This window comes from Rosa chinensis, chromosome 5 (assembly GCF_002994745.2).
Source record: "Rosa chinensis cultivar Old Blush chromosome 5, RchiOBHm-V2, whole genome shotgun sequence".
Taxonomy (NCBI): Eukaryota; Viridiplantae; Streptophyta; class Magnoliopsida; order Rosales; family Rosaceae; genus Rosa; species Rosa chinensis.
In genome coordinates, this window is record NC_037092.1 from 14,293,007 (window position 1) to 14,304,196 (window position 11,190).

The following is an 11,190-nucleotide window of genomic DNA, read 5'->3' on the forward strand; positions in this document are numbered from 1 at the left end:
GACGTGTGGGCGGCACAGGAGCTCGATCAGGAGTCGGGGAGTTAGGGGAGAGATCGGAAATCTTCGACTGGAGCTTGGAGAATGTAATGGTCAGGTCGACGGAGATGATCCGGGTCTCGCCGCCGACGTAGCGGAACTTCCCAGACGATGGCCGGGGGTGGAATGCGCCGTTGGAGCTGCAAACGAGCTTGAACTTCTTGGGCTGGGTGTGGTTGGTAATGAGCTTCCGATTTGGATTTGGGAAGAACGAAATTTTGTAGAAGAATGAAATTTTGATTTGGGAAGAGATCTATATCTTTGGTTTTGATTTTCATGTTGGGTTTACATGCATCTTGATTTGAATTTTGTTCAGATTTGGTTTTTCTGCATCTTAGTTGAATCTAGAGGACTCATCTCAACCAAATTGGGTTAATTCGCACACCCAAATACTTAAATTTTCTAGGTTTGCTGTGAGCATGATCTTTGGCCGCGAGGGAGGACATTGATGAGAGGTTGAAGAATGAACCCATACCCCCTCTTGTTTATCAGTCTCTCTCTCATCTTCTTCCGGCCATGTTGATCGGTGGAGGAAGTGAGGAACCATAACTAAGAGCTGAAAAGAAGAAGAGCTCTGAGAAGAAGAAGAAGAGAAGACGGGGTTCTGGGGAATTAGGTGTTCGGGTGGGAAAGGGGAGGGAGATATATTGGAGGGGTAGCTTGGGAATTTTGCATGTGGGAAGGTCCCACAAATCTGACAGATCAAATGGCGTCCGGACACGTCAGCACCTAAACAGTGGAAATTGACGGAATGATGAGGAAATGGATCGATTTGATGAAATTGAAGAGTGCGAGGACTTTTCTGATTAAATTAGAAGTGCAAGGACTGAACTGACGAACCCCTGAAAGTACAGGGTAGTAAGCAGAATTTAATCCAAAATTATATATATATATATATATATATGTGTGTGTGTGTGTGTGTGTGTGTGAAATACTTTAAGAAGTTTGGATAAGCCCTAATTGTGTCGGTAGTAGAGGTTTTAAAGGCCATACACAAATGTCGGCAGCATAGTTTCTAATGAGGATCATTAAAATGATGATTAATTGAGAACTTTTTTATGAGACTCTCTTTTCAATCACATTTCTTCAAATCAATCGTTAGATGTTTATATTCATGTGTAGATCATTTATGCAATTTTTCAACCAAATTGAAATCGTTAAAGCATTCACAATTACGATTTATCAATTATGAACATAAACGGTTCATGTTTGACAGATTTGTTTCGTCCATTGATTTGATCTAGTTCGGTACCTTAACAATTAACAATTTGAAAGAAAATTTTCAGAAGTGATCTCCTCATGTATACATAAACATCAAACAGTTGATTTGCTGTAATATTATCAAAAAGTGAGTCTCCCAAACCGTTGATTAGAAAGTCCTCATTAGAATGGCTCCCTTTTATAATATTACATACCAAAATCATAATCAAAATTATTTCAATTTTGAAAAGTGAAAAACAATAAATTCAGGTACTAGGAAATCTTCATCAGATCCTAAAAATGTATTCGAGGCCAATGGAAACTGTCACCGTTTTCATATTCGTATGTCAAGATCAATATCTTTTTTCTTTTTCTATTCTCAAGAAAAAAAAAAAAAAAAAAAAAATTTCCCTGAAGTTTTTTGTATGAACATGCCTCACGTTGAAAGAGTTCCAATACCGTTAGTTGCAAGTAATGCAAAGATATTCCTCTTAAAGATATTCCTCTTTTAAAAAAGCCAAGGAACCTTTCATATCAAGTCCAGAGCAATAACTTGATAGCCTACGTCCCTACACACATTTCTGATTGAGCTTTATACTCAGAAATCGTGCAAAAGAAGGATATAATATATCACAGACAGAGGAAGAAGATAACAGACTTTGGTTTTGATATGGCTATGACTAAACCTCATTGGCAAGCAGAGAAAGAAGAAATCATAAAGCAGGATGAGCAGGTAATTAATTAAGCGTGTTTTTGTTTTAATAGCTATTTCTTTTTGGCTTTGTTTGTTTATAGCTCGAAGCACGTAAGATCATAAATATATCATGATTCATTGTTACCAGATAGGATTTTTTTCCCTTCTTTTACCGTCTTGGCACTGGATTTAATTCATCTAAGAGATTATGCAGAATAATGTTTACTTTTTCCTTTAACGAATATTGGAGATTGCTTATTGTGTTCTTGCCATAATGTTCTTGTTAAAAGCACATCATGTTGCTAGTAGTGAATTCGAGTCATTCATTTAAAGGTTTTACACAAGGCTAAACTTTATAAATGATTGAGATTCGTAGTTTGGGAACTCAAATGTGCGTGTATGTATGTATGTATGTATGTATGTATAGTTAGATTATATTAAATATACTCTTAGGGTATTAATAACAATATTAATTATAAATATCAAGGATTGAAATCATCTTATAAGTGTTAGATCATTTACACCGTCGGTGTATAGAATAATTTCTATAGAATTAATGAGTTCTTTTTTCCAGGGAGATAACTACCGTATCAAACCACGAGGACTTAATATTGTATGGGGCAATGATGAACGCTACTGGAAAATACCAGCCAAAAGGTAAGGAACAAAAGAATTTGTACTACATATCCCTGCATATTAAGCTCATTGCTGGCCACATCTATCTGTTAAAGTACGATTAGTCTAAGTTGTGGACAGTATAACGAGTATATAACCATTTTCTATTATATTGCATGCATGTACCATTTTGCAGGACTGAGGATCCTGCAGAGCTGGTACAGGTCTCATGGCTGGAAGTAACAGGCTCAGTTGATGAGTTGAAACCCGGGAAGGGCTATGATCTGACCTTCGAGGTGGGGCTGGCAGGAGATGCATTTGGTTGGAAAGACATACAAGTGTTCTTGATGGCAAAGGTAGGGAAAAAGGGAAGGTACAAATGGACAAGAGTTAAACTCGATCAGGATAGGACTAACGAGAGAGTTACAATTCCTTATAACCAGAAGCTTAGCATTGATGTTCCAGCTGGTACAAGGGACACCACCCTTCATTTTGGTCTGTATGAAGTGTGGAGTGGGAAATGGAAGGGAGGCTTGAAGATTTATAATGCAAAAGTAACTGCGAGTCCTTGAACCTGTCTGAAATCAGCAGTCTTTTCTATCATATACATGTGTGACTATTTTCTACTTTGGGTTTTATATACGGAATTATGATTTCCAGGTAAATTCAGCTGGTGAATATAAATTTCTAATTTTTTAGTTACCAGATGACCTGGAGAACATTTGCGTTTATGTACGTGATTACTTCTTTAATAATGATGAGAATAGTCTGATGTAAGGTGTTTTGAGAATCTTAAATAAAAGTTTCCTTGTATGCAAGGACCCAATTGATTGTCTATAAATGTAGCTAGCTCAAAACTCAACATATTTTATGAAATGCCCTTCTATCAGATGATATAGGTCACGGTTTGGGATTCATATATTCAGACCAAAAAAAAAAAGGTTTGGGATTAATGTAAGGTTTCAACTCTTTTCAATATAGCGTAGACAAACGTCAGCGGAGAAATATACGTCATATTTCTTGCAAATGTATCGTGTTCATGGTATTCTAATTAATATGCCAAAATATTAATGCAAAGAGCTAATCAATTATACAACCAAGTATATATTTCTTTTATACGGTGATCTCTCCTCTCTAACAGAACCCATTCTCTAGGGTTTTGAGCAGAACGTGGCGCCGCCATTCTAGATTCGGTGAGTTCTCGTCGTGGTGTAGTTTGGCAGAGGCTTGAATCGGGTCTACCTGGTGACGAAGTAGATCTTGGAGGCTGCGAAGTCGGCTTGAGCCTAGCATGGCGGCGGAATCTCCTTCCAGTTGCCATCTGTTTTAGCATCGGCGGAGCTTTTCATCGGGGGTCGTAGACATCACAGGGTACCAGATCTCGTGCGAGAGTTGTAGAGGTTGAGGTAGTCGGGATCATCGTCTAGCCGTCTGATCGACGTTTGAAGCTCGCAATCAATGGTGTAGGAAGTAGCACAAGGGGGTTGATAGGCCGCTGGTGGTTGTTTATTATAGCTCTGATGTAGTGGCGGATAGGTTGGCCTCCGGATGGCCTAACGGCGGCGGAGGCAGTATGGCAGCAGTGGCCTGAGGATTCTGCCCTAATGACTTGAATTTGGGCTTGGGCTTTTGAGCCTGGGCTCAAGCTTGGGTTGTTGGGCTCAGATATGTGGGTTCATCTCTGTGGGCCTGGGCTACACCCTGCGCTCATGTGGCAGAAAACCCTTCTTGTTAGGTAAGATTTGAGTTGGGTTTGGGCCTACGGGCTCAGGTCGAGGCAAGTTGGGCCCTAATGTATTAGGGTATTAAGCCTGTGTGAGTTTGGATAAACTTCTATAGTTTTCTATGACGTTTCTAGTTTTTTTCTTATACCACAATTGCTTAATTGGCAACTTGACAAATAGGGGCTAGTTGAATGATTTCTTTCCATAGGAGGCGAGGTTTTTTTTTCATTCTTTATAGGCTCGCTTAATTGTGAGCATTTCAATGATCTTTAATGGTTTGCTTTAGTTTCAGTAGGTTATTCCGGATTTTCTTGCCGGATTTCTTATGTAAGTTCTAGTAGACTACAACATATTTGCTGTTGATATAATGATATCAACTTCCTTTTCAAAAAAAAAAAAAAAGTCAGTGGAGAAAACATTTATAAGTTGACTATTTTCGAGAAGAGTAGTACACAATGAACATAGTGTTTAGTAGTATTGTGTTTTACAATTTATTCTTTTGGTGGAAGAGAATTCCCACTTCAAATTACCCCACCATTGATCAGAAAAATAGATGGTTTAGTGTCATCACGATAACATCTGGAGCTACAAAGATAGTTGTTAAATCGTTAGCACCATAAAAACATTCCTCCTCGAGTAGCTGTTAATACGAATAACAAAAACTCTGTTATAGCCATTTTTGTGCATTCAATGTACTCTACGGATAGAGGAATACATAGAGTTGAACAGAGTAAAAAAAAAAAAAAAAATTGAAAGTTTTGTTGAAATTGTTCGTTTGAAAATTTCCCGAAAAGCTAATGATAGGTTCTTCTTTCCATCAGAACAATAGGGCTGTTATGCTCATTACTAAACTTGTTCATGAAGAGATGAATATAAACAAGGTATAGCTTTTTGATCAGAGGTTGAATCGATCATCAGAAGAAGAATTAGGGGGAAAGATTAGGGCCCATATATCTACGGTGTTTGAACTTTTAGATTCAGTGTCATAATTACTTTGTATATCTAGCTTTGGCTTATTTAGATCTTAATGCTATTGTATTGATGCTTTAAGTGGATTATTTGATGATGGTAAGCAAATCTTCAAAGTTTATATCTTAGGTCGCGAAACAGCAACTCTTTGTAAGTTGTAAACGTTATCCTATATAATTGGTAATTAATCCTAGTAATCCTTAGACATCTGGACTAATTTCAATATGTCAATGCTTGGTCTGAGGAAAAGTATAGGCTTAGTTATTAATTTCTTTTGTTTTTGTCATTCATTTTTCTTCAAGGCGCTCTCATAATTACTGGTGCTTGAATCTCTTTATAATTTGCTGTTTGGCCTAAAATCAGCTTAATATATACATTTATCACCAAAAATTTCATCGCTCGGCATTGTGTCTGAACTAGGATTGCCATCCCTCACTCCTTGTTATAGTTTATTCTGTCCTTCGTATATGTGAGTGGTAGTTGGTTACTACTGGAACTTTTCCTGTACAGTAAATGGGTGCAACTGATGTTTTATTGGTATATATTGATGTAGAGGTAGGGAGAATTGGATAAATGTCATAAAGAAATAGGAAGTTCGCATGTGATTGCTGGATGAATAACTGGTGATTGTCTGATGGAAAATATTCCTATGATGTTTTACATTCCTGGGATCCTTAACCTAGGCCTATATTGCAAAGCAGTGTTTGCATATTCACTATGCCAATAATGCATTCAGACGACGGATAATATTTGGCGTCTGATACACAAATTTTTTGTTGTGTATCCGACTGCCGTCTCTTACGGCATCAAACGACGGACATCCTCCATCATCTCACCTCATTCACACAATAGATGTAGTTTAAGAAACTGTCGTCTAAAGTTTCCAACTTTAAAGAATTGGTGACCTTCTCATTTGTAACAAGAAGAAACAACATATAAATGTTGTTAGAAAGTAGAAAGAAACAACAAATAAATGTTGTTGGAAAATAATCTTGGACAATAGATTTAGACATATATTTGTGGTTATAATGTCACTTAATTGACGGGGAAACTTATATTTCTGTTGTTTGAGTATTCAAATTTCAGCCTTTAGTTGACATATATGTTGTCCGAAATAGTTTTCAAGGACAGCTGATTGGTGTTGACTAAGATTGTTCTAATCAAGATAAATTTAATGACATCTGTTGTTTCAGAGATGTTGCACTACAAAGTCATTTTAGAAAGGCTTGTTATATATATATATATATATATATATATATATATATATATATCACCAAAGTCAAAAGACTTGAAGCCAATACAAAGGCTTGTTGATGGACGCCATCTATGGCTTCATGTATATGGACTACACCAGCCCTCGGCTGGCAGTGGACTGTGGCCGGTGGCGGCGCCATAGGCAGCAGCAGCGGTCATACTTAGTACAAGAATCAACCTTTGATTTGTGCTTTGTTGCGCTCGAAAGAATAGATGTCCATGTGAACTGTGAAATCTTTAGTAGACGGATCATCATATCATGACTATGATGACCTGTCATGTCATGACAAAGCCAAAATATGTGTCTAGATCTAAGAGATATTCTCTCATAACTTTATTGGATTTAATAGCTCGAATATAGGTGACATAATTAAAGTCCACTAGAGAGACACATAAGTTTCTCTAAGATGCGCCTTTACTCGCAATCATTAGAAATATTGAAAAGGAACTTATTTCCATTCTCTACATGCGTTTTCGCATGAAATCCATTGGCTCGAATGGTTTAATAGAGTTCGATTCACCCTAGGAGCCTAGAGAGTTGTTGTGATCAAGGTGCCATTTGGCAAGGGAATTTGGGCTATTCCATGTCCTTGAACTAATCCTGATGGCCCAGCCATCGTAGTCACAGAGGAATATGCTAAGAATTAAAATGGAGTCATAATGAAAAGAACTCAAAATTTTATTCATAAGCCAACGGAGTACATCATTGTTTCTTAACCATTAAGAGAATCTAATCCCAAATACTAGTTAAGGTAAAACAATGGTAGTCGTTTGACTTCTTTTGGTAACTCCAAAATAAATATGACCAGGTGAGTAGAGAGATGTCGGTAGAGCGAGGCTCGTCTAAGTACCACTTATCTCAAAACCTTCCTAGACATCATACTCATTTTAGATGAGTCTACTTGAAGAGAAATTAAACCAATTGCATTTTCTATGAAATATATGGCAATTGTCTATTACATTGCTTGGAAAATAAAAACTCATTCAAAATCGGAGATCTATTGATCCTAACCAGATTTGAAGTCTTGAACCCTTAGTTCGAGATCACCTTCTTGATCTTCTTGTTCCCCATTGTGAGCTTCTCTTGCTTCACAATATGCTTTGTAGGCGGTGACAATATCCTCACGAGCTCTACAAATGTGTGCCGAATGATCGGATGCTCCACATCGAGAACATACATCTCTTTGCTCAGATTCTCATGATTGAGGCGCTTTGAAAGCGTCATGCTTTGAAAGCGTCATTAGGATGACTCTTAGTATTAGTGGCACGACCAACATGGCCAGAGGTGTTGCCTCTCTCTCTCTTTCCATGTTGACCTCTTCGGTTCCGTGTTCTCCTATTTTGGCTGTTACCTTTCTCAATAGAGCGAGAATATAGATTAGAACGTCAAGAATTTCTCTAGATTTAGGGTTTCGCTCTTGGCGCCCTCCCTTAGGGGCGCGACTATAATTGGACTCCGGAATATGTTCTGTTCCCACGAGTCTCGAATTATAGTTCTTCACAACCATGTTATCATGCTTTTCAGCGACATTAATATCTCCAATGAGCTCATGAAACCTTGTGATCCATCCTACAGTAACATTGATTCGATAGTTCTTAGCAACCATTAAAGCATAGACGGGGAGGGTAGAGAGAGTTCTCTCAATCAACATTACATTTGTGATATCTTTTCCACACAATTCCATCAAGGATTTAATGCGAATGCTTCCAAGTTGTACTCAAGAACTGTCTTGAAATCACAGAAGAGGAGATTATGTCATCTCACTTATAGATCAGGAAGCAGGGAGTCACGGACATTGCCAAAACATCCTTTGAGTGAAGTCCACAACCTTTTGGGGTCTTCTTCATTCATATACTCGTACTGTAGCTAATCATCCATATGTCATTAGGATGATGACTTTCGCCTTATTTGCCTCCAAGCTGCTTTATTTGCTCATAAAACTTAAGTTTGCTCAATTGTTAGCACATCCTGACTATAAGCTCAAGAATCGTATCCAGGATTCCTTGGGCCTTAAGATGCTGGAGGACATCACAAACCCACTTGTGATATTCAGAGCCAGTTGTTTCTAATAGAGCAAAGTCTAGTTTGTTCAGGTTACTCATCCGGAAAGAGAACAAGAAAAAAGGTTAGTTTCGGAGCAAAAAGGCCACCACGAAAACAAACAAAATTTATGAGCTTAGTTACTTCCAAGAAATTAGGAATTTCTGAACGTAATTGGGCCTAAGAAATTAAGATTTTCTGAGCGTAATGGCTCCCAAGAAATTCGATTCTAAGAGATATTAGATTAGATTGAAACAATGATGTGTTTGTGGTCGATCGTATCTTCTCAACAGACTCTAAGTGAGCTCTCAACAAGCTCCAAGCTTGGAGATAACACTAACCCCTACAGTTCGGCTTATGTCTCCCCTATGAAGAAGCAAAGGGGGGTGGGGGGTAGAAGAAGGGATGTTGTGTCCCCGAAGAAAAGAAAAGAATTGAAATCTTAAAGAATAGTACACAAAAGCGGGAAATGTAATGAAAGATTACCTAGAAAAGGACAAACGAGGGTTGCCTGAACTTTTGGCCGAAAGTTGGCCAGAAAAAGGTGCTTCTGGTCGGTGGTGGCTGGAATTGGCCGGAATTGCCCCAAAAAAGGCTTCTATCTGGTTTTCTACTTGTGGTTCAGTCACTTAGGCGGTCGGTTCGATGACTTTTAGACCAGTTCTTGAGATTCTGCTTCAGGTTCCTGAATCCTCAGGATCGAGGCGCTGCTGCTGACAAAATTTGGTGGCAGTCGGAGGTCTGGAAGGCCGTGAACCTGTAGAAAATCTAATTCTGCTTTAAGGGGCCGGCTCGATACTTTTTTGGCCCGTTCTTTGGATTTTGTCGCTGGTTCTGGACTCCTTGGATCAAGGTATTTAAGGTGTGAGGCGGAGGAAGAAAGAGATTCAAGGTTTTGTATTGAATTTAGGTTTTGGCTATTTATTTCAGGGTTAAGGTTTCGTGCTGATAACATGTTTTAGGAAAAAGGGATGCAGAGAATTGGAAGAATGAGTTGTGCTTTTATTGATAATAGGGGTCTCTTTATATAAATGATTACAAGCATAGAATCAGAGTCTTACAAGAAAACATAATCGTACAATGATTTAGATATCTACGAAGATATCTCCAAGAATATCTGTAAAACTAACCCTATTACAATTCAGACAAGTAACTAGAGTTTGGGCCAGACACACAATCTAGGTGTCCTTAAACAATCTAAACAAACTCTTGAGCTTTGTAATAATTTCAGAAATTTGGTGCCTTTCACATTGGCTTCAAATTTCTGCCTTGTTTCGTGAGGTTTTCCCACAGAGAGACAACAAAAAAAAAATTAAAATTAAAAAAATAATAATAATAAAAAAATCCCCTAGTTTCACTATGTTAAATTGTGAAATCATCCGCATAACACGATGACTAATTAACTAATTCACACCTACAGTGCAACTAGTCAACGATACATTTACCTCAGCAGCAACACCAGTTTACATGTACACGAATTCCATCTAAAAATGTCCGTCTAACAGATGATCTCATGATCATATGCACTTTATGAAATTCATTCCCCTGCATTTCCCATTATCGTATTCCCCATCTCTTTCACACTTCATAATTCATAAATTCCCCATTTCTCTCACAGTTGCATAGTTGTTGATACAAGCTATGATACTGTGATCAGTGTGATACTTATCATACATTGATTTTACATCTATTTGAATAAAAATTACAATTTATATAAATCAAAATTACAATATTGAGAACAAAGTTACTATATTCGTTTACCCTATTTACATGTAATTAAATCAAAATTACAATATTGACAACAAAGTTGTTCAAAAATTTGTAACAAGGTTGTGGTATTGTAATTACCATTAATCGAACTAAGATTACACAAAATAGGACTCAAGTTACCACAATGACAACAATTTGTTATCACATTTGTAAATGTGAGTATGACATACTAGTATATACTATAGAACTTTCCGTAGCATGGATACCAATGACCTAAATAACACAGACCTTTGATGTAATGTGTGCAAGTAAAGAGGTTATGCTGGCTTATATACCTTCTTTCCATGCAGTTAATATTCTTGATACTGAACTTTCTCATGCAAGCTGGCCTAAAACGTATTCATATCAGAAAATTTATAAAAATGTATCAAATTGGCAGGTTTAGATTCTAGAATTTAGATTACAGTGGCTAGTTATTACTTTATCAATTATATATATAGCCCACAGGACTATGATACAAAGAATTGAGCTTTGATTATATAATGAATCGCAGTATTTGCTGGCGGAAAGAGAAAAGATGATGATAAGAACGAAGAACCATTCTCGAATAATTCTGGTGCTGGTTGTCAACGGATCGATGTCAACTTCTTGTTAAAGCAGCGGCCATCATTGAACTAAACCATTAAAAAGCTCAAAAAGATAAGCTCGATGACTGTATGAATCAATTTGGTTGGCAAATTAATCCAGCTGGAACGTAGTTTCTGAATACACCAGAGATTGGACTATGACACAGAATCGAGCGTCGAATATATAATGAATCGCAGTATTTGACGGGAAAGAGAAAAGGTGATGGTAAGAATGAAGAACCATTCTTGAATAATACTGGTTCTGGTTGTCAATGGATGTCAACTTTTTGTTAAAGCAGTGGCCACCATTGAACTAAACCA

The 11,190-nt window shown here is 37.5% G+C and overlaps 1 protein-coding gene across 1 annotated transcript; it reads left to right on the forward strand.

Annotated features, from left to right (window-relative positions):
* Positions 1 to 1,778: 1,778 nt before the first annotated feature.
* Positions 1,779 to 3,317, forward strand: LOC112202345 (protein PHLOEM PROTEIN 2-LIKE A9). The gene is made up of 3 exons (XM_024343330.2): positions 1,779 to 1,969; positions 2,505 to 2,587; positions 2,742 to 3,317. The coding sequence occupies exons 1-3, from the start codon at positions 1,907 to 1,909 to the stop codon at positions 3,115 to 3,117; spliced, it is 522 nt and encodes a 173-aa protein (XP_024199098.1). The 5' UTR covers positions 1,779 to 1,906; the 3' UTR covers positions 3,118 to 3,317.
* Positions 3,318 to 11,190: the final 7,873 nt, after the last annotated feature.

What these genes read in the sequence shown, in the direction of transcription:
- LOC112202345 (XM_024343330.2), top strand. Translation starts at nt 1,907, where the DNA reads ATGGCTATGACTAAACCTCATTGGCAAGCAGAGAAAGAAGAAATCATA. An exon ending in TCATAAAGCAGGATGAGCAG is followed by an intron (nt 1,970 to 2,504) that starts GTAATTAATTAA and finishes TCTTTTTTCCAG; the next exon opens with GGAGATAACTACCGTATCAA. An exon ending in TGGAAAATACCAGCCAAAAG is followed by an intron (nt 2,588 to 2,741) that starts GTAAGGAACAAA and finishes ACCATTTTGCAG; the next exon opens with GACTGAGGATCCTGCAGAGC.